Below are 26,455 nucleotides of genomic sequence, written 5' to 3'. Positions count from 1 at the left end.
CCTAGATAGGTAGTAGTAAAGTTGATAAAGCCAGACGGAAGCGTGAAGCGTGAAAGCGGGTAATTAACCAGTGGAGAGGATGAAGGAACGGAGTGGGCAGTGGGCGAAGGGGTTACGGTTGCGGGGGGGTCAAGGGAGGAAGAGAGAGTAATAAAAATAAAGCAACCAATTAAAAGAGCATAAGTCATTGCGGCTCTAGAGGTTGCCTGCTTTCGCGTGCGCGTTTGACTTCACGTGTATTGTGTAGAGAGAACCAATCAACACGAACATGCATAAGGAAATGCACCGCCACATACGACGCCACATCATGCCACTTTCTTCTCTATCGACTCTGTGGCTTGAGCTCGCTCTATGAGCAATAACCCCACTACTTTCAACATCAATTGCCCCCAGTGAAAATTAATGGTCATTCAAGACTCATTCATGTCTTGACGTCGATGATAATCTCCACCTTTCAAGCGTCACCAATTCATCAATTCGCCCTGGAACTGCTTCGAATAGCATCTCAGGAGCCTCACACGGCATTAGTAAACCCTAGCGCCGGGCTCCGGTGAGATGCCGTCTCACTTCAACGTTCAATATGTCTTCCTCTCAGGAAATCAAGTTCGCTCTTAGCCGCATCAATCGTGTCCTGAAAGGAAAGAGAACAGCCGGTTACAGAGATATTCGTCTAGGTCTTGATCGTATCAAACGTGTCGTTCCACAAAAGCAAGAGTGGAAAGGCATACATGTCGCTGGAACGAATGGCAAGGGCTCAATATGCACCTTTCTCGCCGCCCTGTTCAAACTCGCTGGTCTCGGTTATGGAAGCTTCACGTCACCCGCTTTTCCAGAGAGACATAATGGAGTCATCATAAATGGCCTCTATGTGAATCGACGCATGTACGAGATGGAAATGCAGCATGTTGAAGACAGGTGGCAGCGAGTTGCCACTGGTTGGACATATCAACACTTGGATGATCCCAAAGGTCTATCACCATTCGAAGCCGAGACGGCAACAGCATTCCGGGTTTTCAACAAGATGCACGTTCCTTATGGCATTGTCGAAGTTGGTATGGGCGGCGCCACCGATGCGACCAATGCCATGAAGCGCAAGGCAGTCACTATTATTTCCAAGATCGGTCTTGATCATCAAGAGTACCTCGGAAATACCATCGAAAACATCGCCAAAGTCAAAGCCGGCATCATGCGAAAAAACGTTCCTTGTATCGTTGACCACACTAACCCTCCCTCTGTCATACACGTTCTCCGACAACACGCCCGGGAGATAGGTACAGACATTATTCTCACATGGAAAGGTGAACCTTTACTCATGACCCTTAACAACGAGAAATGGGAGCTTGAAAGTTATCAAGTGCAGAACCTGCTGTGCGCGGCCATGGCATTCCGTCACTTGTTTCCACGGCTGCCAATCGACTTCAACAAGCTCTTATCTATGGATCCTTTCTTGCCCGGTCGATTGGAAACAGTCCGTGTAGACTCGCCTAGTATCGAGACGCCTCGAGATATTCTGGTCGATGGTGCTCACAACATGCTGGGTATTGAAGCACTGGCCAGTTATGTCGACAAGCGTTTGCGAACGCCGGATGTGCCAGTGACTTGGGTTATGGGCATGTCAGCCAGCAAGGATAAGCCTGTGTTGGAAATCATCGACAAGCTCGTTCAACCGCACGATAATTTTGCCATGGTCGAATTCAGTCAAGGCCCCAACGATCCTCAACCAGCACCCGCCAACTACGGTACTGAGCACGCTAGGAGTTTGCTCCAAAGCCCCGACGACCAAATCTACGATGGCCCCCCCGATATTTCAGCTGCTCTTCCATGGGCGGTCGCCAAGTCTGAGGGTGGGCCGGTGGTTGTGACAGGGAGTCTTTATCTGATTCGACAACTATTCGAGCTTGAGGGCATTAGCCGATCAAGGGAGCCGGGTAACAGAAGACCCGGACGTTCCCAACTATATCGATATAGCAAGCTTGCTAGAGAGGGAAAGCTAACAAGGGAAGAAAAACGTGAGTTCAAGGAAGCCAGGCGGCATTTTGAGCTATCACCTCATCAAAGCCCGATATTCTCTCGCGTACACTCACCAAAGAAAAGGTCTAGAAAAATCCTAAAATTGACGTGGAGCAAGGAAACGCGACTGCTTCAAAGCACGGCTGCGTTTCATAAAATCCAAAGAAGAGGATATCTCCAGACCATCAAGACTCTCAAAAGAGACAAGGCAATGAAGGAGAAGGGAGAGGGAGTCGATCACCCTGCCGATACCCTCTTGGCCCGCATCAAAGAGCTGGAGGAACAGGCTGAGAAGCACAGAGAAGAGTACGACGACACTATGTTCAGCCTAAGGGGATACAAAGCCGTGCCACACATGAAGTACGTGACCCATCGCCAGGTCTTTGGGTACCCCAAGAAGCCCAAAGCACCAACCAAGTCTCCCTTTGCGGCAGCAGAAAAGAAGTCCGAGAATACTCAACGGAAGCTTGTTATGGCGTGGAAGGACCGATCTCAGATTTTTAGCGAAGAGCTTGCCGCTGCTGAGAAACAGCGATACTTGGCGATAAAAGAAGCCGCGAGCAAGGAGGCTGCAAAGAACAACGAAGACGCCCTTGTAGCAAAGATGGCTACTGGCAGGAGAGGCATGTGAGGCCCGAACGACTCATGAGATGGCTGGAATGTATTTTGAATATTAAAAGAAGGACTGTACTATACAAAGCGAATGATGAATTGGTCAGGAATCGGGGATGCAACGATGTATAGGACAAGTTTGTACGATACGAGAATTGAGGGCACTGCCTATCTTGATCTACCATGAAGTTACAGTTTGACGACAGCATTTGCATCTAATCTGTACAATATGTTGGGAATTCAACATGATCAGCCTGCCTATATTTTACGATTTACATCAAACAAGTGTTTGGCTTGCTTCGGATATCACATGATCAGACCCTCACCTTCAATTGACTTCTGAAGCTCCTCATGATATTCCTATTATGCCTCATCATCACTCTCCACCATACAACCCAACGTTACCCGATCATATATCACCATCATGACATCCACGGACTCCACACATCTTATCATCGTCTGCTGCCATGGTGTTTGGCTTGGCGGTCCAACTCATGGCCATGACGAAAATGAATGGCTTATTGCCGACTTTCAACGTGGTGAAACACCAACTTTTATCGAGCATATCAAGGCTGGAGTGGCAGCCCTCGCCGAAGACCACGGCAACTCTTCGGCCGTGAATCAACTATATGATGATAAAATAGGGTTTCAAAGGTCTTGCCAGTTTGACACACGGTCAACAAACTTTTCCAAGTCATGGTTGGTGTTCTCGGGGTATGTATTCAGGCCCTGGTACATATTTGGCGAACTAATTGTGTTCTTAGAGCTCCAACACGCAAAGAATCACAGATCTCAGAGGCAGCTGGATACAAGAACATCGCAGCCGCAAACGATTATTGGGGATTATTACCAAATGAAACGGCCCGCCACGCTGTATTGTTGGAAGAGCGCGCTCTCGACTCATACCACAACATTCTCTTTTCTCGGTCACTCATCTATTCTCGCTTCAAGACATGGCCAACTCACATCACCGTCGTCAGCCACGGCTTTAAGAAAGAGCGACTTATCGACGGCCATTGCTCAGCTATAGGGCTCAGTCTCGAGCGAGTCAACTTTATCGGCATAGATCCTCATGGGATGGTAGCTGCGTCGAAGGATCAGGATAAAGAGGATGCGATGAAGGGCGTTGGTCTGGCCTTGGGGGAGTGGAAGGATGATCCGCATGGTACAGGAGAAGTTCTTGCTGGGAAGAGAGTTAAGAGAAATCCTTGGGGAGTATGGCAGGGTCATTTCCCTCAGGGGTTTGACGAGTGAATTTGCGTTGGAGACAGAGAATGGGTCTGAAACTCTTGGTGCAAAGGCGAGGCAATCGTAATAAGTTCTATCATGTCTAAATGATCTAGATATTTATGCTTTATAGAACGCTTTTCTCCCCTTCTCGTACCTGACTCTTCCCTCGCGGTCCCTTCTCAACAGCATTTACCAAGAACCGCACAGCATCCTCCACCATATCAGCACTAAACTTATGACCAATACCCTCATACACTCTATCATCCAACTCCACGCCCCCATCACGATACCAGCCCTTGTCACCCACTGCTTCCTTCAGCATAGCAACAAACGACTTGGCATTGGCATACGGAACTAGCGCATCAGCCCCTCCTGAGCAGAGAAGCAACTTCTTGCCTCTAATACGCTCATCCAGGATAGGTCTCAGGCGAGCCTGCTCGGCATTTGACAGAGCTCCAGAGGGGATAGGAGAAGTACCGAAAAGTAAAGTCTTGGGATCATGAGAGCTGCAGGTTCCGACAAGATCCTTTGGGAAATACTTGCTTCCAATGAAATCGGCGCCGCAGTCAAGATTCGCCTGCGCAGCACGGTCACTCATAAGGCCTGTTATCTCGTCAGCTTCGATCACTTTTCCATAATTTCCAGCTCAAAACTTACTTGTAAAATCAGGGCACCCGATGATCACCACAGCCGCATCGATCCTCTTTTCTCCAAAGAAAGCCTGCCAGGCACTATGACCACCTAAACTCCAACCCAAACAAACATGAGCGTCAATTTCACGGCCCAAATAGCCCGAAACAAGATCCATGAGACCACTCATATCAGCCACGCCACCTTTTACCATGCCAAACATATCGATAGCATGCGTAGAGTTGCCTTTATCCCAGGCGTGGTTCGCTGCCTCGCTAACAAGCCTAGTTCCATGGTTAGGCATGTCGAAGGACAGAGCGACGAGGCCTCGTTTAGGGTTTTGTCCAGCTTGCGATTTCCACGCGGATATGGTGCGCTTTGCAATGTCGTGCATTCGTGCTCGTGTTCTGGTCCGAGGGTGGAGGAGCCAGAGACATGAGACTGGGACGTTGGAAGGCAGTTCGTCGAGACCGTAGACGTCGACAAGCAAGCCTGCCATGGGGATTGTCTTGACAGAGACGGATGGCGGGTCTGGTAGACCCTTTGTGGCATATTTGTCTGTCATGATGATATATTTTATTTGTTTGTGAAATACAAGATGTTGATTGTTTCAGCACCAAGTCGAGGTTGATATCACAGTCGGATGGATGGTACTGGAGATCGGCATGTGGGTCTAGGGTAGAGGAGCCGGTGTCGGTCACGATACGCATTGCATCATGTTACGCTTCTCATGCGAGATGTCGGAAATAAAACCGAGTCTTTATTGATTTTTATTTTGAACTGTACAAATTCGACATGAGAACAGGTGCTTGACGTTGTTGGGGAACGAAAGATAATGTTAGAAACAATCATTGTGGTTGGAGTGTTAATTATTATTAGCAAAGTCAAGTGGGCAGTGAGTGGTTCAATAACCGAAGTCCTTCAAGTAAAATCGGTAGTAATTACAACAAACTTGATAAGTTAAAAGTAAGTATTTAATTTTATATTATTTGTTAGTCGTTTATCTGGTATTAGGGTACCGGAAACGTTGGCTGCCGAAGACATGAGAGAGGAAATTAGTAAATTAGTTTGTTTCATTTAGGCAATACTCTCAGTTTATTTATTCTTCGTACCCTACAGCTTATTAGGAACCAATTTACTGCCACCCACTACTGCCTGGTCACGTCTGTTCCAGGAAATACAAAGGCGCTCGTTATAAATATTTATTGAAACGAACCTTCGAACAGTTCAAAATAATTATTAATTTACGTATTGCTGCGGTTGCTTTACGTAAACTAAAGTATATAAAAAAGGGTAAATAGGCCAATATCGTGAACAATTGAACATCCATCGCCATGCTGCTGGAAAAGCAGAGGGGAAAAACACAGAAAAGAACCCAAAACAAAAAAAAAAAGCCCACCCTTTCCTCAACGCCATGTGCGGTATCGTGCCTTGTCCCGTTTGCCCACTGCCTTTGTCCCAACCCAACCCAGCCCAGTTTCTTTATGCTACCCGCGAAAGTGTGACTTGATTTGAAAAAGGGAAGGAAAAAAGAAAAAGAAGGAAGAAGGGTCGTTTTGGTCTTCCCCTTTCCAAGTGTCTTTATATAACCGAATGTGGTTCGAGAAAGCACTTGCGTGTTTGTCTGTAGTAGTGTGTCGAGTATACCTCGACAGGTTGGATTGTCTCATTTGGTTCCTCAGTCAACCTTCCAGTGGTCATGCTCATCAGAGCCGAGGTATAGCTCGACACCGTACAACACCATGGTCAGTCCGATGTTAGCCCATTGCCAGTTGCTGCCCTCGACATCGCCTCCTCTTAATGTCCAACCATCAGGACCGTCGCTGGTAGAAAAATGTTGCAGGAGCAGACTCGTGTAAACCGCTATTAAAATTGAAGGTGAGAACCAGCTGAGGAATCCCAGGAACTTGCTGGCAGTCTCAGAATCCTCCCAATCCGGCTCCTGCATCATGGCTTGAGCGCCTGATTCTCGAATTGAAGGAATGATGCGTGTGGCGCAATAGAATACCAACGAACGGTACGTCAGGGATATAATGACCGATGGTGTGATAGTTTGGAAGGCCGCATATAGCAGTGCCAAAGATGAGTGGACGGCATGGGGCAATGAACCTAGCATATGGATGAAAGTTGAATAAGATGCCATGATGACAGGCGGCAGAGGGGGAATGTCGGGCTCCGAGTTGTCCTGGTTGTGTGTTTGGTCGGCATTCCCTGACGGCAGGTAATCGGTAAAGATTTGGTAAATGCATAGGACAACGTAGGCAAAGAGGAGCGATGATTCAATAGGGTTGCCGCGACCACTGCCGATGCCAAATGCGCACAGGAACACAGCAGTGGTCATTGCGATACCAATGAGGGTGGCATCGAGGTTGCCAATCTGAGGGAATTGTGCGACCCTCCAGAGGAAGTAGACGGCACTGGCCATGGTAGAGCTGGAGAGGACTAGAAGGACAATCTGCGATAGTGTTAACATGTGATATATTCGTTTCTGCCCAAGAAGAAACTTACCAACCAAGTGTCGCTTCTTCCACGGTTGACAAGCCACCTGGTAAGCTGTCCTGCGGCCTGGATAACCAACAAGGTACAGAAGCCCTCCAAGAGTTGGAACACGGGTCCCGAATACCGTAGCACATTATCCCATACACCCAGGGTGACCGTCTCGATCAAACCGTCCTTGCCAAACATCCATTCCCTCCAGCTTGTGCTCTTGGAATTGAACAAACCACCGACTGTTCGCTCCACCCAATTTGTGTTGCCGGCGTCGACAGCAAACTGACCCAAGGCCCAGATGAGGAGGGTAGGGATGATGATCCATTGCGACAGTCGTAGGAACCCAGAAAGGAAATACCGCGAGCGTGACTTTTCGGGTGTCAGTAGCTCAAGGCTGGAGTATATAAAGTAGAAGAGGAAGAGGGCTAGACTGTAAGCCAGCCCACTGTCGCGACCGCCGACATCGAAGGCGACGGGGATCGAGAGGACGATGCTGAGCAGGAAGATGGAGCTGAAGAGCGCCTTGAATAGCCACCACATCGGAGCGAAGAGATGGCAGGCGTAGGCGGCGCCGAGGGGAGGATATCGGGGTCGATTTCGTTGCGTTCAGCAGCAAGTGGGCATCCAAGTGCGGTCAGGCGCTGGCGGAGGATATCGTGGCCGTTCAAAAGATGTCGCCCGGTGTGTGGAGTTGTTCAAGGGGAGATTTTGCCCATCGATAAGGCTCGTTTCGATCGGCTTGTGAAAGTGCGTGCGATATATTTTAAGGCCGGCTACTAGCGAGAGGGTCCAGGCGGGACGAAAGATACAGAGCTCGAGCAAGTAAGTTTTGGGTGAAGTTTGTTGACAAGACCGAACAGAACAGAACAGACGGTCAGTTTCCAAAGTTGGCGGTTGACCAGTCTAAATTCACGGTACGTAGCGTAGCTCTCACAGCAGTTCTCGGCTGTTGCTAAATGATTGAGTGTGACTTGACCCCAAGGCGATGCAATGTGGCTGCTCGAGGTAGCGGCCAGTTTTTGCTTATCGCCCGCTATCTTCACGTGGCAAAGACAGTGTAGCAATAGTGCAGTGCAGGGCATCGCAGCCTGGAAGAGAAATCACATCACCCAGAAGCTTAGGCCAACTTTGAGTGTCACTCGGCCGCTAAAATAAGTTGGCAGAGGGGAAGCTTTTTTGGTAGGGTGACGATTGGCACGTGTTATTTGGATAGTGAGCATTCATTATCTTTAGTTTAAAACAGAACTAAAGAATGCTACCGCACGGAAAACCAAGTTTCAGGTTAACAGAAAGACAGGTTTATGTGTTCTATTTTTGACTAATTGACCAAGCAGAGGCTGTGTTGATGATCTGGCTTGGTTGATCGATAGCGTCACATTGACATGATAGGCCTGCAGCGCATCTCACAAACAAGAAAGCAGATCAGTACCTACATGCAGCAACAAGGAAGAATCAGGAACGATGACAGCATCAATAATGGACGTGTTATCGCACCTGTGTTACGCAGATAACTGAACCTCTTTAATCAGAACTGGGAGGCTGCTCGTCAATAATACACCGCAACGCATGAGCTTCTACTCAGGTCTGAATAAGGTCAAATCGCACCCATGAGAACATCCGCTAATTCTAGATTGACGAACTGATAATAAGGTTCATGATCAAACTCATTTGGCATAGCTTGGGCCTGTCAGGAGTCCCTGAAAACGATTCTCGTATTGCGCTTACATGAAAATACTCACGTCCGAATTGGGAAGGTATCCACTTTGCTCGGCACCGGAAAAACACGGCGACAAACCCTACTTCTTCCCCACTTCTGTTAAGGATTTGTCCATCATGTCGTCCTACTCATTTCTGACTCCTGCATCATCATGATCCACGCTTTCTTTTCGCGCCCTTTCTTCCAACCTTTGTTTCCATCAACCAACGTCCTCCCGACACTTCGTTCATTCCTGAAAAGATGACATCCATGTATTTGTGCTAGTGCCATGATACTCGTGTCTTTCCATGCCCAACATCTTAACCTTTGCCCATCCAGTCATGCACTGCCTTGCCTTGATCTTCCATGATAAACCATCTAAACACGCTGTTACTTGCCTTGCCTTGCCTTGCCTAATCCTTTCTATTCCAACACGAAAAACAACTCGACATCGATCTAATCGCCTCGCCCTTTTGGTACTCGATACGATACGATACAACACGCCATGCTGCGACATCAAGCCACCGCCCTGCATACAGTAGCAAGTGCTTCTATACTATGGAGAAAGAATTGCCATGCGAAAGATATCAATTCAGGTCGCGCATTTTCGGAATGTTTGTTACGAAGATAATGCATTGCGAGAATCGTGTCGTGTTGAGATATCTATTTGCTAGTGCTAACTACCAAGACATTCACATGTGATGCAAGCGCATGCAAATATCCCTTCCATTCATTATTAAATGAAATCAGTTGTATATCGATACATGTTGTCGCGTTGCGTTGCGTTGCTGTTATGTTATCGCGTGTTGTGTTGTGGTTGCGTTGACATATTGCGCGGAGGCATATTATTGTGATGAGGCATATTGGTGGTGATGAGTTGTGTGGTGACGGCTTCAACTCGTTGTAGGAAATTATGTGGGAGTGGGGACACATCACGACGACTTCAAAACACCTTGGAATCTTCACGGCGCTGCGTTTTGCGGGCAATTGATGGCTTCACGCTGGCGAAACTCAAGATACTGCCGTTGGCTGCCTAATGACTGGTACACCACAGTCCTGCCACCCTTCACCACTACGAACCACGCCGACAGCCTCGACCACCACGAACCGCCTCATCACCAGCGCCTCGTCTCCCAGTAGGAGGGCTACGACCTGCCAATGCTATATAACCCCTCAGAAGACTAATTCTTCCATCGGAGAGCACGGGCGCCAGCAGGAAACTGGTCAGGTCAAACTGCTCTCCGGGGTGGTCGGGTGGTTAAGGGGTTGGAAAGGGGATTGGAAAGGACAGCAGCGACTACGACGAACGCCAGCATTCGATACCCGACAACGACGACTACGATCGACGAAATCCGCTACCATGGACTACCACTACCAAGGACAGGTCGACAACCACCAAGTATAAGGACCAGGACCAGGACAGGACGACCGGGGGTACCTCAGAAGGCGACGCTTAGCGGACAGGACAAACTGAGCCCCCCAACCCGACGCCACAACGCCAAGAGATGTAGGAGCCACCGGGCTCCGAACTCTTTTGCCATTTGGGTGTATGATATGTTTTTTTCTCTTTGCGCTATCACCTGTGATGTGAAAATGTGTCCTGGCTTAAGATTTTATCTTAAGTGCGGAGGTATTGCGAAAGCGATGCAATTAGTAAGGTATTGTTTATGCTGTATATAGTATGATTGACTTGAGATTGAAATAAAGTAGTAGAGAGTAGTTGCTATATGTACTTTGCGCAATTGAAGATATTGCAATTGATATTTATTCTGCGATGTGACATTTCGCATAAACAAGTGAAGTTGAAAAGGGTGTTACATTATTGGTTGTAATGTTGATTGACCAGAGATCGCCTAGCCCTTGGCACTAGCTTGGCGATGGCCTCGCTGAATGTGGGTATCAGACGACACGAGAGGCGTTCACGACATTTCCTCCGAGGAATAAGCTTAAATGGCCCACCTGCGCACACATACTTGCGCTCTCGGCAACAAGATAAATGCTCCCTGAGCTCCCCGTCAATTGAAAACGACGTGTCAATTGAAAGCGACAAGACAAGATGTTGTCAATTGCAATTACGTGTGAGAATGACCCGACAATCCACAAAGACACCGACGAGCCGAAAAGTGTTTTTATTATAGTCTGAATGTCGCCTTCCAAGGATGCGATGATGCAACAGCATGGTCTGGATGAGGAATAGCACCACTCTTATTGACCGTTGATGGAGCAAGCATTCCGGACCCCTGGGACAGAGGATAGGTAACAGCAGCATTTATTTAGCTTCCCCCATAGACTCAGACTAGAACATCACACTATTCATCTGAGAAATCACATCATTTCTGATAAACTCCCCGTGAGAAAGTGGGACGAAGAATTGGTAACGGGTTATCGCAACAAGAACAATTCGGGGTCCATTAGTCCAAGACTGGAACAAGGTTGATGCAAACAGCTCTCAAATAGAGTGAGAGCGACGTAGCATCGATGCTGCATGTGCGCTGATCAGTTCCTTAGTTACTGACTGTTGGGTCTGAATCAGCTGTCTTTGATCCTTCAATGTCATCATACGTGATGGCAGTTGCATAATCACACACCTGATGAGCGCCTCGTTCAATAGCTGATTATTGCGTGCGACTCGTTAGTTGCAGCCCATGAGCTTAACTCTAGGACCAACAACATTGTAGATCGAGCTACACTGAGATTGGTCTCGCCTCTCGGAAGTTCTGTACGTAACAACTACGTTTAACTTGCGATCAGAGCTTCAAGACCCACGCTTGAGAAAGCTATGACCCGACTCCGTCGAGAATCTTGGAACCGTATTGCCAAGGGCAATTGTGAAAACTCGATGTTCAAAACCGGGGCGCAGGAAACAGTGGAACAGATGTCAACAGTGGAACAAAGGTCTTGCTGACTTGCACTGGAGGGAGCAGTAATTGCTTCTGTTCTCTTGCGAATCTCTTGTTGCAATCCGGGGTAACACTCAAAATAAAGCCTCATCTAGGCAGACGTTTTAAATCAAGATCGACTAGACGGAGGCCCCGGTAGGTTTTGCGTTTTAAACGACGATACCGTACTATCTGCGAGGGAAACTGGGCTTTACTGGCTGACGTGCAGCTCCAGTCGTGGTCGTCGAGGTTAATGACAGGCCTAGTCCGGAAGTTCGGCACATGGCGTGAGTTGGGTGGGGGCATCGTTCGCCGTTCCGTGTGGATATACCACGGCCGTATCTAACGTTAGTAGCGATTTGGCTGCACTCCGCGGTGTGTGGAACATTTAATCCTCCATGAGTGGTGTGTTGTGTTGCACTTTGGAGAGTCAATATCATCCTAGCGCAAGCTTTGCTGAGAAAAGAGGACCAAGGAGGAGTGATATGGAGGATTTCCGAAGGGGCAATTAGCGAGGTTGATGGCCAAAATAAGTCCCGTTTCCAGTTAAGCAGTAAACCTCTTTGCCCAGGTAGGGAACAGGCTCTGGCAGAGTTCATGTGGCCAATGGTAACTTGGAAGTGATCATTGGTATCGTAACCTGTTGTAGAATGCAGTAGTAGGGATGATGTCTGAGATTAGAGATTTCCCCAGACCCTTTAAAATGCAGGTCGATTCCCATCCTTTTCTGCGGCTTTTCCATCCAGCACTTGTCCATTTGCGTTTCGTGCCTGGCCCTTATTCTTCTTTTGATCTTGTTGTGATATCGTCATCGCTAGCCTGACAGTACGTCGGCATCTCAACCCAACAAACAACACCAATTGATTACCCAAACAAGCACTTGCATTGTGTCTTGATAGATCAAAGATGGCCGAAAAAAGATCCGTTGGAAGCGGGAGCCAAAGTCCAGACCCCGAGCGTCGCCAATCTCAAGTCCAGATACCCTCGTCGCGATGGGCATCTTTATTTGGTGGAGCAGGCGTCACAGTTGGCCCTCGCATCGCTCAACTCCCCGAATTCGTTAGGCGTGACATTTCCGACTCGGAAGACTCCAGCTCTGCCATTCTCAACAAACAGTTGCAAGCTGAGCAGGGAGAGCAGATTCAGTACCGTACCTGCTCATGGCAAAAAACTGCTGGATTGCTCTTCAGCGAGTATATTTGCCTTGCTATCATGAGTTTCCCATGGTCATACAGTGTGCTTGGATTGGTGCCTGGTATTATCCTCACCATCGTCATTGCTCTCATCGTTCTTTATACCAGTCTTGTCCTCTGGGAGTTTTGCTTGCGTCACCCAGAAATGCGAGATGTTTGTGATATTGGCCAGATGTTGTTTTGGGACAAGAAGTGGGCGTGGTGGGCAACTGCTGTGTGCTTCATCCTGAACAACACCTTTATTCAGGGTCTTCATGTGTTGATTGGAGCCAAATATCTCAACACCATGACTGAGTCCGATGACATTGGTCACTGCCGAACCGTCATGTTTTCGGCTGTTGTTGCCATCATCAGCTGGGTGTGCTCACTTCCTAGGACTTTCGACATGATGGCCAAGCTTGGCACAGCCTCGGCCTTTTTCACCTTTATTTCCGTCTTGCTTGCTGCCATCTTTGCCGGTATCCAGGCTCACCCATTTGGATACGATCCTGCAAAGCTGGGCGAGCCCATCGTCACCGCCATCCCAGTTAAAGGAACAACATTCGTCAACGGAATGTCCGCCTTTCTCAACATCAGCTACACCTTTATCGGCCAGATCACCCTGCCAAGTTTCATCGCCGAAATGCGAGACCCCCGGGACTTCCCCAAGGCTCTTTGGGCGTGCACAATTGCTGAAATCATTGTCTTCAGTCTTGTTGGAGCCATCGTGTACAATTACACAGGCAATCAATACGTGACGGCACCAGCCTTTGGATCGCTGGAAGACCTGTACAAGAAGGTGGCGTTCTCGTTCATGATCCCGACTATCATCTTCCTGGGTTGCCTGTACGCTTCAGTTTCGGCTCGTTTCGTCTTCTTCCGCCTTTTCCGCAACTCCAAGCATTTGAACAGCCACACCATTGTTGGTTGGGGATCGTGGAGCGGAATTCTTCTCGTGACTTGGGTGTTTGCTTTCATCATTGCCATGATCATCCCATTCTTCAACTCTCGTAAGTGTTATTTGAGACGCGAACCTGTTTCGATAGCCGCTAACATTTTGGTCCAGTTCTTTCCGTCATGTCGTCCCTTTTCGATAGTTGGTTCGGCTTCATCTTCTGGGGTGTTGCCTACTTCCGAATGCGCACCGCCGACAAGGAGATCGGACGACATCATAGTAAGGTGGTTGATCTTGCCGGCAACATCCTGAACCTAGTTTTGATTGCGATTGGTATCGTGTTCCTTACAGTTGGCACGTACGCCAGTGTGCAAGGTATTATCGATCAGTACGCGGCTGGTACAGTGTCTGGTGTCTTTTCGTGTGCATCAAACGGTCTTTAATGAGAAAATGTGATGCATCCGAAGAAAAAGATGCTCCTCCGTTGGGAAGCGGACGAGCGGGAGAGGAAGACATGACGAGTATATACCCCTTGCGATCATGATGGCAGTGTTTCGTGGCGAAGATATCGAGGCGGACCGTATTTTGCTGCAGTTAATGCTTTACGAATTGATTCCGTGCCGTGTTCGATTGTGACAAGAAGTAACGTGAAGTTGATGGGGGTGGTTGTTGAGGTTGAGTTTGAGGCTCCGGGTCTCGAATTCAAGGTTAGCCACCAACCAGGCCACTTGCCAAGAATGCCCAGAAACTTGGCGTCATCTGGAACTTCCCATGTTGTTGCATCTCTGGAATAATTTCCTCGTCGAATCAAACAGGCGAAGCATGTCAGGTAGAAAGCCACGCCGTTGTTGCGACTTGTAGCCATTACAATGCCAAAAGTAAATGTTGGCGGATTGTTGCCCGTTACCTTACACGGTCGGTGGTAGTACTATTGAGTGACGTTACAAGTACTAATCTATCATTATCACCATTGCTATCTACATGATCTATCCAAGCGAAACACATGAACGTTCTGTTAATCACATACCTACCTAGGTGTTGAGGACAGATAGAACATCACCAAAGTTACAAGAGATCAACATTTCAGTATTCGTATTCGCACATTGACATCCCAACCCACTCAATGGAAAGATTGCCCTACTAGATTACCGGAATTATAAATCTCATTCAATATAAGGAGAGGCGGAGCTAGGACACTTGCAACAAATACCGAATAATCGTATGGTGTTTATGTTTATCAGCGGAACAATGGCACCACTGGAACCACTTCCCCCGCCCGCCGTTTTGTTGCTGTTAGCAATATGATATTTTTGTATGTATGTAACAAAATCGATGAACCTTCAAGCTGTACACATATTAAGAGAAGATAATGCTGTAGATAAATCCAAAGCTCTTGATACTGATTCTATCAATATCAAAGACAATCAAGTGCCATAATTCGCCCCCATAGCTCTAAATGGCCACCTCAAAATGCCCCGCCTTTCCATCCCATCCATCAACCCCTCAAAAACGGGCTACGTTCGGGTCCCCTGAATTTATCCCCCCCCCGCCAGCCCCTAATCGAATCTTCATTGGATTTTCACCGCCTTAGGGTCCACGTAGCTTTTGTGCCCCTGGCTCTCTCTCTCTACGCTGCATTTTGACAAGTTAGGGAGGCAAATATTAAGCTTCTTTTAATTAGAGCAAAGCTCCCTCTTTTCTCTTTTGTTTCTCTTGTTCGACATCATCCGAGTTACCTCTACACAGAATAGCTGCGATGTCCTCAACTGTCACTTCAAGGGCGAAGGGCAATGGCCCAGCTGCGCCAGAGCACAACGACGTCGCCGAAAAGACCACCGATTTCTTCTGGACGTATACCGAGGAACCTCACCGAACTCGTCGTCTCGCCATCATCAAGGCTCACCCCGAGGTATGTCTTATCCAATTATCCTCCTATGAACCGTCGCTAACGTACTTCCCACAGATCACCAAGCTCTGCGGTCCCGAACCTCTTACCAAATGGGTCGTCCTCGGCGTCGTCTCCCTCCAAGTCTTCCTCGCGTGGATGCTCCAGTCGACACCCTTCTTCTCGTGGAAGTTCTGGGCTGTAGCCTACGTCTTTGGCGCGACCGCCAACCAGAACCTGTTTCTCGCTATTCACGAGATCTCGCATAACTTGGCTTTCAAGAGTCCTCGTCTCAACCGTTTGATCGCTATCTTTGCCAACCTTCCCATTGGCATTCCCTACAGCGCTTCGTTCCGAGTACGTTGTCACAATACCAAACCCGAAAGCTGGACTTTTATTTATTTTTTTATTTTTTATTTTATTTTTTTAGCTAACCTTTTGTTCTCTTTAGCCTTACCATCTTACTCACCACAAGTCCCTCGGCGTTGATGGCCTCGATACCGATCTCCCCACTGCTTTCGAGGCAGTCTTCCTCGACTCGATTCTCGGAAAGTCTTTCTTCTGCACTTTCCAGATCTTCTTCTACGCCCTGCGACCCATGGCCATCTACCGCATCCCCTTGACTCAGATCCACTTCCTCAACATTGTCGTTCAGGTAACCTTTGATCTGATTCTCCTCAAGTACGCCTCCGTCAACTCTCTGCTCTACCTTCTGCTCTCTTCCTTCCTCGCAGGAAGTCTGCACCCCCTGGCCGGCCACTTCATTGCAGAGCACTACGTCTACGAGACCGTCACGCCCTCCGCTCGCGACCCCGAGAACAAGATCCCCGTTCCCGAGACCTTTTCTTACTACGGACCTCTCAACTGGTTCACCTACAACGTCGGTCTTCACAACGAGCACCATGACTTCCCCGCCATCCCCTGGACCCGTCTCCACGCTGTGCGAGACATTGCTCACGAGTTTTACGACCCCTTGCCCCGTCACGAGAGCTGGTGCTACGCCATCTGGCGCTTCATCTTTGATGAGAACGTTGGCATGAGCTGCCGTGTCAAGCGCAAGCAGGGTGGTCGTCTCGTTGGAGGCGGTGCTGTTGCTGACTGGAAGCAGTCTGAGATTGAGGCGATTTAAAGACAGGACAAAAGCATGCGTATAGAATACATTGTAATAGTTGAATTTTTGATGCGTTGGTTTTTTCAATCGACCGAGGAGCAAGAACACAGCTCTGATTTTCTGATCTTTGCTCTTCGTTTGGCTGCGGGTTGGTCGCAATAAGAAGATTAGATCAAGACAAAAGCACGATAGAGTGTAGATCTTTTGCGCAAGGCGTTCTAGACTGAATATAAAACACATGAGATCTTCCAAATGACGATCATAATTAAGCGAGTGTCATGAGTGTCTGTTGGTGATCATTGCTTTTCCAAGCAGGGATATTTTCGAATCTAAGCGGAAATTGCTTTACAGAGTACAGTCATGAGAGTTGCGATTGCACAAGACACCAGCGAAACAAGATGTAGTGACATAATAAATTAGAACGCCAAAGTTCTCAGTAAGCGCAATACAGCAGGATAACAAAACACAAGAAAATACGAGTCGAGAAGGACTCAAGTTAAGAGTATACAGTCAGTCAAAGTCGCCGCGTGGGAAGCCCCCTTCTCCTTTACCCATCGCTTTTCCAACACCGTCACATCGCCCGTCTCCCAATTGCAGCTGCTCGGCCAAACTCATTACGAAATAGTCTTTCTCGCTGGTGTTTGGGGTGAAGGCTCCCAGTCGCTCCATGATCCAGTCGCTTCGGTGAGATATCGGCCTGTAAACGCCGCCGCGCTCCGCCCATCATATGATATGCTTTCCAGGCTTTGCCTCTGTCGTACTTTGAAAAGATATATGCACCTGGGAATTCCATGCTTCCCAGTGGAGTTATCATAAGCGTCATCAGGCCTGTCTATTAGTTTCTTGATAAAAGATCCTGGGTTGCTTTCTTCTTATGTCTAGAAGAAGAAATAAGCGAGCAGGAAGCTGACCAAGCAGAGGATGGCAGCCATCTGGACTGGCACACCCTCGACGGTTTGCTGAATAGCTTGGGCAGTTTGGGCCACGGGCCGCTTCTCATCGTCGTTGGAATCGGACTTGACGTTACGCTGACGGAGACCGCTATCCTTAAGAGCGACGAGCTGCTGCTCAGCCTGGGCAAGCTTAGCCTTGAGCTCCTCGTAGGTCAGCTCGGCAGTCTCCTTGATAGATGTTGCGGCCTGGGACATAGCGCTCTTAACTTCGAAGTCGGACTGCATGGATTTAGGCCTGTGCTCCTCATACTGCTCTTGAGGAGAGTGGTAGGGAGGTGGTGCGGAGGAGGAAGGCGAGTCATCCCGGGCGCCAGGAGAAGAGTAAGTGCGAGAAACGTCGGGAGTATCGTTGGCCTAAAAGGTCTCGATTAGTCGCAAAACTTTGTCTCAGCAATGGCAAGACTTACGCCATTAGCAATGCCTTGCTTGTTGGGAGTAGAAATTGGTCGGTGAGGAGCCTCGGCGGAGCCAGCCGGCAACCAGTTAACTCGAATCTTGCGCTCTACAAGCGAGGCCTTGTCCGTTGTCTCGAGCTAGTAAATTGCGTCAGTTTATGAAGATTGGGTTTGGATAGCGATTGGATGATGCATACCACGGAGGCGTGATTGGCGAACTCCTTATCGGCGGTAATGGCCGTAGACTGGACCAGGAACTTGTCACGGCATCGGGCGTCGGGAGCAGGGTCAGCCTTCATGGCCTGGAGCAAAACTGGGCGATTGTTAAAGACTGGCGGTATAAGCTACACAGAAACACACTCACCAGAGACATCGAAGCTCTGACCGGCCTCGATGCGGCCTGCATTCGGTCGGACACAGTATCTGTATAGTGTCAGGTATGCGACTCGGGGGAACTCAGGGAGAGGGGCAGGCAGGCATACTGTTTGGGGGCGGTAGTCTTGACCTGTAAAAAGGTGATAAGCAAATGTTTATAATGTCTGAATTAGTGGCTGACCTACCTTGAAGGCAACGGGGGTGTGATTTGGGTTCTTGAGAGTCAAGATTTGGGAGACCTCGGTAGTGAAGGGGCCTAATAGACAGTCAATTCCAAGCTCTCGTGGCCCCTCTAGTGGCAGTCGCTCGCGGATGACGTACGCTTGAAGGAAAGCTCGAAGGGCTCAATATCGACCGACATGTTGAGTGGTTATCGTAATACAAGTAGAGGAGGTAGAGGTCGGATTGCGGTGTCGCGCGACGGATAAGATGAGTATTTGCTGTTGTTGTTGGTGGTAAAGTGGAAACGTGGCAACGGCAGATATGGCTGTTGTAGATGAACAAGGGGGAAAGTTAGATTAGAGGTGGGAATAGTTTGAGTTGCGCAGAAGACGGAGACAAGAAGGTAATCGCGTATGGACAAGGTAGGAGAGATTTGGTGACGAAATGAAAAGATTAGAGTAGACGTAGTTGGATGAGAAAAGATAGAAGAAGGAGAGGGAGAAGGACAAAGCCAAGTCTGGTTTGGTCAAGTTTGGCAGGTTAGAGGCCTACGACGTAATTGCTTCTTACTTGAGGACAGGACAGGTCTTGACTTGGCTCACACGCCCTATTCCCAGTTGAGCCGAAGCAGCTTCAGGTGGTTGCTACAGTGCACGAGCCATCAGGGGACTGATTTTAAACTCGGTTATCAGGTATTACACGGGGTTAATTCATCTCGTCTCTGATAATTCAGGGTCCGTTAATATAAGAGATATTGGCAGTCAAAACACACCTTGGGAGTATGTAGCCATTCATACGTTTTAACATCATTCTTTCTACAGAGTAGATACCCTCTAGACTTACTTGTTGTCCTCTTTGTTTATAGCACAAGCCCATTGCGACATACAAGATATCCACTCCGTTGCCAAGTGATTGTTTGTTGTCCACAATAAAAAAAAAGGTTCCTGGGTTGCCTCGGAATCATCAGCCAACGATATGCAGAGACATCATTGGTAAGCAGTCAAACAGCAATTTAACGACTGCAAACATCAATGAGGCAAGTGAGGGCATCGTGGTTTGGGAGAGAACAAAAAGGCGCAGTCTTAGCGACGTAGTATTCGGGTCAATATGGACTGTGTGTCTTTTAGTGCAACCATGACAGTCATTTAATTCTTTGTTTAAAAACGCCAACCATTTGAATAAAGTTGGGATAGCAAACAAAACAAGGCCCGCCATGTCCTCACCAATTAAATCGACAGCAACTCCATGAAGCAATACCCACAAGAGATAAATGGTTTGCAGAAAGACCCGAGACCCCTTCATATGACCCCGCGCCCCCCACGAACACTTCCAAAAAGGTGAATAGCATCTCTCGAGGTTTCTGGACTAGGATCATCACGCAAGTCTTCTCTCGTCTGCTACTACCTGCTATGTGTGTACTAGAGTGAGAGATGCCTCTACCGTGCCGTAGGACATGGATGGGACTCGGATCTGCAACTCATTTGTCGTATCACCTGAAAGTGAAAAAATCTTTCAAGTTGTGAGACCTACCTATGATGCAGTTTGATACGGGATCTAGGAATGCAGTAGTCATTCTTGAGATATGTGCCGTGTGGATTTGATTTCGTCAGGACTCTCTTTGCCCTTACACCTGTAGTATAGAACTGTTCAGGATTGACGTGATGGAATAAATGTCCTACATACTACGTACTCTAAGCGCTCGACATGGCTCTTGGCGTAGGACTAATGCAATGAAATGTTCCTACCACCGTCTAAAAATAATCGAATTCCCGTCTCCCCACGCTACGGAACCAAGTGCAGTCACGCTCAGCCTACGAGCTGGTGAGAAAAGGTGGATTGCAAGGCTCAAAGGGAACGCCAGCTGCGGGTAATACATACTAAGGGCCCTCGTATTTGATCGACACGAGGGCGGTGCAACTTGGTTTTGCTCCATTTCTTCCTTCCTATTCCTACGTTACAGTCCTGTTGTTCCCTTCTCGAATAACCGCTTCGGGCGAAAGAATCTCACTTCTCTGGTGGTAGGGCTATCTGGAACACAGTCATGTATATATATATAACATGCCCCCTTGGGTTGTGTTTGTGTATTTTGTGAACAAGAACATCACACACTTGATACAATATCTACCTCACATTTGTATTGTATCTCATTGTCCCCGGTACCTATAAATACCTATTACCTTGTTCTCACATCACCCCTCAATCATTCATCATGGGTTGTAACAATTCTCGCCACGTCCTCGAGATGGAATCTCGTCCCGTTCGTCCTGTCACCCTCTCAAGTCATTCAGCTGGTTCTGCAATGACTTCATCCACCATGTTCCAGGATTATCCTGGACTGCGCCGACAACAAGTCATCGACGCCTTTCAAAAGATCGCCGAGTACCTCAACGAGTACGGCGTAAGCATCGATTGTGTCGCAGTCGATGGCGCTGTCAACACCCTCTACCTTCGCTCAAGAGAGTCAACCCACGACGTCGAGCTTCTTCTCAACGATCCTTCTTCAAAGGAAAGCATCCTTCTCACCAACGCTGCTAGCTTCGCCAACAGTCAAGCCCAGGGCCGTCTTGGTGAGACATGGCTCAACAGCTCCATGCAGCTATTCTTGCCGCGAAATGTCCAGACTTCGCTTGTCCAAGAAGCAAAGACACAAAACGAGATTGTCTTTGAGCATCAGGGAACCAACGGTGGTTTGAGGGTGTACGCTGCGCCCTGGTCTTTCGCTCTCTGCAGCAAGCTCAACCATGCTTTTGATCACCACAACCGAACCGAAGACATGGACGACGCAGTTGACTATCTCTACCGATACCTCAACATCACTGGCCAAGACTATATTATGGCTCAGCAGATCAAGGATTGGTGCCAGACATATCACCAGGATGTGTCACGAGAGGTGCTCCGACGCTTGGAAGAGACTTATGCCCGAAAGCATGGCAACTGGCCTATTGTGTGGAATTAATCGGATGGCAAGGACGAAAAGAAGAGAGGCGCTGACTATTTGACATGTTAGATTTAGACAGCATGATTTCTATGATGATACCCGGGTTGGACTTTACACCCACTTATTTAATGATAATATCGGTTCGGATTTTTTATTTATGAGTAATACTATCTTGTCTATTCGAAACATATCCTTGAGTTTATTTGCGATTGATCTTCTTCTGCTACTGCTACTGTCTTGCTCGCTTTGTGATCCCTGTGTTGTTGTGACCACCCTGTGGTTTGGGAAGATGATGCGTCCTGTTTTGTCTATGGCCGATAGCCAAAACCATGAGGGTTACCACGGTTGATATCTTCCAGTGAACCATTAACCGACGGAATGGGCAAGGATATATATTCGATAGACGAAGCCTGTGGGGGTAGGCATCAGAGCCAAGAGAGTACGAGACTTCATCCGGTGACCATAAGACAGTGCAAAGCATGATACAGTTGACGCCAGCAAGATTGCCGATTTCATATTGATTGAACCGCCCCTTGGCACCCCGAACTGGGTGTTGTATGTGTTCTTTATCACATGTAATGCTGGCTTTTGATACAAGGACCGTTGACAGCCTGGCGTGGTGAATGCGAATCTTCGTAACCGTTACTGCAGAGTATGGCAACTGCTGATGGAGGCGATTCGGCCAACACCCATCCAACAGTTATACTCATAATTTGTGACAGTAGTATATTACGCCAGACCATGAAGTCCGAGTCCTTCTTGATGATAGATCACTCCAAGAATGAGCCTTGTACTAATAATGCTCGGGTATCTGAAGCACACAGCCCAGGACACGTCGGTGCCTGCAGCATTGGTACACCCCAGCTTCAGGGTTGAAACTGTGTTCATTGGCGATGATGTCTGGCATGTGAAGAAAGATGGCCTTGAGTTGTTGAATGTATACAAGACGGACCCAGAGCCAACCCATGTGTTGGACGAGATGAGGCGTTTCAAAGGTCTTCGAAATGGCCTTGTCGTTGAAGCATCGTCGTCTCTGGGGGACAGGAAATTGTTGTAGTTTTTGCTGCAGCCCTGAAGTGACCCTGGGCACCATCGCGAGTTCCAGAAATGGGTATATAGTTGTTCTGGACGGTTAGTTTCAATAGCGCTGCAAATACTGTTTGGCCAGATTCATCATGTCGGGCGAACCCATGGCGATGCAGGGCCGAAACAGAGCCACCGGCATCCCAGAAGACGGAATTGAAAATGGCTCGTACACTCTCTACTACTCGGCCGCTGAACCGTAATTTCTGCCATCTGACCTTGGATGGCTTGTTGTCGGTAGCAGCGTAGATAGCCACACAGCCGTGTTTCCGCCCTCGAACCTGGACATGCAGACCATTTAAGACTCCATTGAATCGGTGATCTGAGACTAGTTGTTGTATCGGCGGCAGTATCACAATACCGTTGAACGCACTGTCGAATGACGCAGGTGGAAGCAAATCTTTCACGTCGTGTGTTTGATCCTGTAGTTTATACCAAAGAAGATGACGTCTTTGCCATCGACATAGATCAGGCAGAGTTGGACAGTGGGACAGCATGAGAAGGTCGATGTCTTGGTAGATGGGCCCTCTACTGCCGCGTTTTCGTCCATTGTTGACTCCCTCTCCAGGTCTCCCATATCGTAGTCGTGGGTGATGTAATCATCCCTTTCGCTTTCCAGGGGAACTTCCATGGCAGCCATAGAGGCGCGCTTTCGAATATGGCTGTGGGACCACCACATTGTGTATGCTCATACTCTCTCCAGGCTGGCTTTCGTTCCATTCAGTCAGCTTGATATCTTTGGCAATCCGAATGTGACAGTCAAGACTTACTTTATATATGAGTGTGGTAAATGTCTGGATACATTGTCTTTGGCCTCAAGGCTCGCCTGGGCTGGTCAAAACAGTTGCCTTTAGAATTCCTAGGACCTCAATGTAAGATACTTGTTCTTCTTTCTTGTGGTCAAGACGTACCTCGTGTGTGTTACAGCTGTGTTGTGTTGTAGGATCCTGTCTTGATACTAACCAAGTGCTCCTACTTCGCTCACTACTCATTTCCCAAAGCAGACCAGGCGAATGGCGTCGCTGAGGAAATGTGTCCGAGGAAGATTGTTGCTCAATGGAATACCATTGTAGAAGCAGAGGCGTCACACGTGTGCAATGTAGGGGTAAAGGGCAGGATATTTACAAAAGATACAATATTGAAAACGTATACATGTAAAGATTTGATCAAAGTCAAGCCTTGGATCGTAGGTGAGTGCATTGATATTGTTGTTGACCTCAAGAACACTCTCGACGAGGGGAGTGGGAGAGCCGTAAACACGAAACCGGGACATGATCGCGATATAAAAGCAAGTACTTTCGACATGAAAGAGTAGACTTGGAAGCGAAAGTTGTTGGCTCCAGACGTTCCGGATGGCATGTTGAGCAACCTGTACGCTGCTTATGATTGTCTGATGCTAAGATGAGTGTCAGAAAACCGTTTAGATCCTGGATACTTAATGCAGAGTTGTTAAACTTACAACAATACTCTCTAGTTCGAGCTTAGAGCTCCGTATTGTCCCGCGTAAATTGTCCATGTACGCGTCCATATGCCGGGTTCTTTGCCACGCGGCCAATTCCAAGTAGCTGGATGCACTGCACGTTTGTTCCAACTCGCAAATTGGCTGTCTCGTGACCAGCCCATTGACTTGTCGTGACTTCTGGGGTAGACATTGTATGTAGTTGCGCCCGTGGACGATAGAAGGCGCCTGTGACGGCAGCTGGGAGGTTCGACTCATCTAATACCTCGTCGCAAGAGCCGGGGAAAAGATCCTTGTGACTTGGTGAGTACTGGCTTGCTTCCTCATGAAGACTTTGAAGAATTGCTTTTTCTCGTGACTGCAAAGTTCATCGATCATGCGGATCCTGGGTGAGATCTTGATGACTGTGTGAGAGCTTTCACAGCTCGGAATGTTGTTGGAAGTGTTCGTTTATCCCCCAGTTCCTCCATGCCTCTCGATCTCATGTGCTCTCTCATATCGACCAGTGTAGAGAAAGTTTCAGTTCAGTCGGGTATTCTGTATGGTAACCGCTTTCCTGGGTTGTCGTCTTCTATATATAATCGAGTTTCGTGACGATATCTGAACGTCTCCGTGCACCCGTCCATTGGGCGCCAAATCTCGCGTTGGTGTTTCCTCTTTATATGTTTCAGACTCTGGCCTGATCTTGGACCGGCTCGTGCGATCTGGGCCAGGGAGGCTGTGACGTAGTTGATTTGCTTTTCTTTGAGATTCAGATGTATGTAGCACGTCTCCATGTGCGGATGTGTTGGAGGAAATCTTCGTAGTTGAGATTGAGGTTGATGGACTTGGGAATGGCTTCCATTGGTCGAGTGTGAGATGTCGGTCGTTATCGCATTCGCACAGTCCCATCCACTTGGACAGTAGCCCCGCTCCGTTTTGATGATATCTGGTCCTTGAAGGACCTTGAATGTCAACTCCATTGCGTCCTTTCGGACCGCGTTCGTCAGACAGGTCCGAAAGGCCCTCCAGTCTTCAGACGAGTTGTACACTGGTATCCAGTTAGCATTCGTGTGTATTAGGAATGTGTTACTTACATAGACGCCGATAGAGCTAAGGTGTCATTGGTATCGACAGCACTGCGACTATAGTCATACCGGTGCTGGGAAGATAATCAACAAATTGTGACGGGGCAAGTATCGCTAACCAGTCTCCCCTGGTTGGTCGCAGCGGAAGTTGGTGTTGGCGTTGTCTTTATAGATGTTTCTTGGTCGCCCTTCGGGCTCAGGCGTTTTTGTGCGCTTGCAAGTTCTGAAGTGTTGAGGCGATAAACTGGTCACCCTTTGAACGATCGATGGTGATCCCTTGGTGCGAAGATGGCCCACCTTAGAAGCCTATTACTCAAACAGTATCTCCTTTAACCAACAGAAATTCGATGGCCTGGGTGTTCAGTCGATACATGGCCTCGCGGAGAGGTCTCCAGCCGCCCACCACATAATACATCTCATCATTCCAACGATGGGAACCGACATCCCTGGGGATGTAGACATCGATTGGAGCGCCAGCCTCCAAGCACCGGGCGATGTCAAAATAGAGAGTAATTAACTAACAGAATCCTGATGACTCTTTCAATGATGCTGTACCCAAAACTATTATCTGTCAAATGACCAATACTTGGCGTCTTTGTGGTGCCGTAAGAGGGATGCAACTTTCAGGATGTTCGAATCCCAACGCCACTGCAGTTTTATGAAGGCCTGAAGCGCTGCGTCCTTCGTGCTGTCGTTGTCTCATCTCCATCTCATGGATCGCCAAAGAACCAGGGATAAGCCGGTTGTGGTATCTTTGTTGGAAGGTTGGCACTACAGCCCCGAGTAATGACAAGTGCACGGGATGAAGCGTCACACCCCGTCGGCAAGACTTCTTGTCGGGAGGGTTTTGATGTAGATTGAAGTTCTGCTTCTGTCCGATGAATAAGATTCGGCGGTCTTGTTCGCAGTGATAAATACATAGGGCTTTAGAGGCACAAGCCGTGGGGAGGTTTGTACACCACAACGGGCTTTTGCAGTAACGGCTTGTCCCGTATTGAACGTGTGGAGACAAAGACGATAGAGCAAGAAGAAAATGATAGAGTAAGAGAGAAGACAAGAGAACAAGAGGAAGACAAGAGAGCAAGGGCCAATATGACAATAAAAGCAAAGTCTCTTTTGGTAGAAGAGAGTGCTTCTATGGGTAACCGTAAGAAAGCTTGGAACTTACTATGACCCTGTGGCAGAGTGGACCAGAGTAACCCGTTGAGAGAGGGTGTTGAGTGTTGACCTCATGTGTAGTATAAAAGAAGCCAATAGAGGTATATATAAATTGTAAAAGGACATCCAGATCTCGCTCTGGGTAAACTGGTACTTGTAATATATAGAAGATGGATGATGAGAAGAGAAGGAAGTCATTCTGGGGGAAAGCTGGGGATCTTATAGCTGTGCCAGTCAGGATTTCGAAAAGTCCCT

At 48.2% G+C, this 26,455-nt stretch overlaps 10 protein-coding genes across 10 annotated transcripts; 5 read left to right on the top strand and 5 right to left on the bottom strand.

The window, feature by feature from the left end:
* Positions 1-375: 375 nt before the first annotated feature.
* FGSG_10379 (uncharacterized protein) lies at positions 376-2,641 on the top strand (the record flags this gene model as incomplete). The annotated part of the gene is made up of 1 exon (XM_011321046.1): positions 376-2,641. The coding sequence occupies exon 1, from the start codon at positions 581-583 to the stop codon at positions 2,639-2,641; it is 2,061 nt and encodes a 686-aa protein (XP_011319348.1). The 5' UTR covers positions 376-580.
* A 405-nt stretch (positions 2,642-3,046) lies between these two features.
* FGSG_10378 (uncharacterized protein) lies at positions 3,047-3,876 on the top strand (the record flags this gene model as incomplete). Its single annotated transcript, XM_011321045.1, has 2 exons — positions 3,047-3,336; positions 3,387-3,876. 2 exons carry the CDS (start codon positions 3,047-3,049, stop codon positions 3,874-3,876), a joined length of 780 nt encoding a protein of 259 aa, XP_011319347.1.
* A 100-nt stretch (positions 3,877-3,976) lies between these two features.
* Positions 3,977-5,047, bottom strand: FGSG_10377 (uncharacterized protein; the record flags this gene model as incomplete). The annotated part of the gene is made up of 2 exons (XM_011321044.1): positions 3,977-4,470; positions 4,510-5,047. 2 exons carry the CDS (start codon positions 5,045-5,047, stop codon positions 3,977-3,979), a joined length of 1,032 nt encoding a protein of 343 aa, XP_011319346.1.
* A 1,113-nt stretch (positions 5,048-6,160) lies between these two features.
* Positions 6,161-7,512, bottom strand: FGSG_10376 (uncharacterized protein; the record flags this gene model as incomplete). Its single annotated transcript, XM_011321043.1, has 2 exons — positions 6,161-6,937; positions 6,991-7,512. 2 exons carry the CDS (start codon positions 7,510-7,512, stop codon positions 6,161-6,163), a joined length of 1,299 nt encoding a protein of 432 aa, XP_011319345.1.
* Positions 7,513-12,453: 4,941 nt separating this feature from the next.
* On the top strand, positions 12,454-14,057 carry FGSG_10375 (uncharacterized protein; the record flags this gene model as incomplete). Its single annotated transcript, XM_011321042.1, has 2 exons — positions 12,454-13,729; positions 13,786-14,057. The coding sequence occupies 2 exons, from the start codon at positions 12,454-12,456 to the stop codon at positions 14,055-14,057; spliced, it is 1,548 nt and encodes a 515-aa protein (XP_011319344.1).
* Positions 14,058-15,356: 1,299 nt separating this feature from the next.
* Positions 15,357-16,833, top strand: FGSG_10374 (dihydroceramide delta(4)-desaturase). Its single transcript, XM_011321041.1, has 3 exons — positions 15,357-15,523; positions 15,578-15,856; positions 15,951-16,833. The coding sequence occupies exons 1-3, from the start codon at positions 15,371-15,373 to the stop codon at positions 16,626-16,628; spliced, it is 1,110 nt and encodes a 369-aa protein (XP_011319343.1). The 5' UTR covers positions 15,357-15,370; the 3' UTR covers positions 16,629-16,833.
* A 177-nt stretch (positions 16,834-17,010) lies between these two features.
* On the bottom strand, positions 17,011-18,822 carry FGSG_10373 (uncharacterized protein). The gene is made up of 7 exons (XM_011321040.1): positions 18,655-18,822; positions 18,519-18,589; positions 18,441-18,463; positions 18,323-18,381; positions 18,156-18,271; positions 17,971-18,096; positions 17,011-17,917 (listed from the first exon to the last, which is right to left on the bottom strand). The coding sequence occupies exons 1-7, from the start codon at positions 18,692-18,694 to the stop codon at positions 17,489-17,491; spliced, it is 864 nt and encodes a 287-aa protein (XP_011319342.1). The 5' UTR covers positions 18,695-18,822; the 3' UTR covers positions 17,011-17,488.
* Positions 18,823-20,704: 1,882 nt separating this feature from the next.
* Positions 20,705-21,451, top strand: FGSG_10372 (uncharacterized protein; the record flags this gene model as incomplete). The annotated part of the gene is made up of 1 exon (XM_011321039.1): positions 20,705-21,451. One exon carries the CDS (start codon positions 20,705-20,707, stop codon positions 21,449-21,451), a length of 747 nt encoding a protein of 248 aa, XP_011319341.1.
* Positions 21,452-21,662: 211 nt separating this feature from the next.
* Positions 21,663-23,195, bottom strand: FGSG_10371 (uncharacterized protein; the record flags this gene model as incomplete). The annotated part of the gene is made up of 4 exons (XM_011321038.1): positions 21,663-21,979; positions 22,256-22,557; positions 22,622-22,916; positions 22,952-23,195. The coding sequence occupies 4 exons, from the start codon at positions 23,193-23,195 to the stop codon at positions 21,663-21,665; spliced, it is 1,158 nt and encodes a 385-aa protein (XP_011319340.1).
* Positions 23,196-24,499: 1,304 nt separating this feature from the next.
* FGSG_10370 (uncharacterized protein) lies at positions 24,500-25,457 on the bottom strand (the record flags this gene model as incomplete). The annotated part of the gene is made up of 3 exons (XM_011321037.1): positions 24,500-25,005; positions 25,162-25,348; positions 25,446-25,457. 3 exons carry the CDS (start codon positions 25,455-25,457, stop codon positions 24,500-24,502), a joined length of 705 nt encoding a protein of 234 aa, XP_011319339.1.
* Between the last annotated feature and the right edge of the window lie 998 nt (positions 25,458-26,455).

The sequence above is a fragment of the Fusarium graminearum genome, chromosome 1, assembly GCF_000240135.3.
Source record: "Fusarium graminearum PH-1 chromosome 1, whole genome shotgun sequence".
NCBI classification, from domain to species: Eukaryota; Fungi; Ascomycota; class Sordariomycetes; order Hypocreales; family Nectriaceae; genus Fusarium; species Fusarium graminearum.
The sequence above is the reverse complement of the archived record's forward strand: the minus strand, read 5'-3'. Positions and strand labels throughout refer to the sequence as shown.

Excerpts from the sequence above, each read along its gene's own strand:
- FGSG_10374 (XM_011321041.1), top strand. The coding sequence starts at position 15,371 with ATGTCCTCAACTGTCACTTCAAGGGCGAAGGGCAATGGCCCAGCTGCG. Across the intron at positions 15,524-15,577 it reads TCATCAAGGCTCACCCCGAG|ATCACCAAGCTCTGCGGTCC; the intron begins GTATGTCTTATC and ends TACTTCCCACAG. Across the intron at positions 15,857-15,950 it reads CCTACAGCGCTTCGTTCCGA|CCTTACCATCTTACTCACCA; the intron begins GTACGTTGTCAC and ends TGTTCTCTTTAG.
- FGSG_10373 (XM_011321040.1), bottom strand. The coding sequence starts at position 18,694 with ATGTCGGTCGATATTGAGCCCTTCGAGCTTTCCTTCAAGC. Across the intron at positions 18,464-18,518 it reads ACACCCCCGTTGCCTTCAAG|GTCAAGACTACCGCCCCCAA; the intron begins GTAGGTCAGCCA and ends ACCTTTTTACAG. Across the intron at positions 18,272-18,322 it reads TCAGAGCTTCGATGTCTCTG|TTTTGCTCCAGGCCATGAAG; the intron begins GTGAGTGTGTTT and ends ACAATCGCCCAG.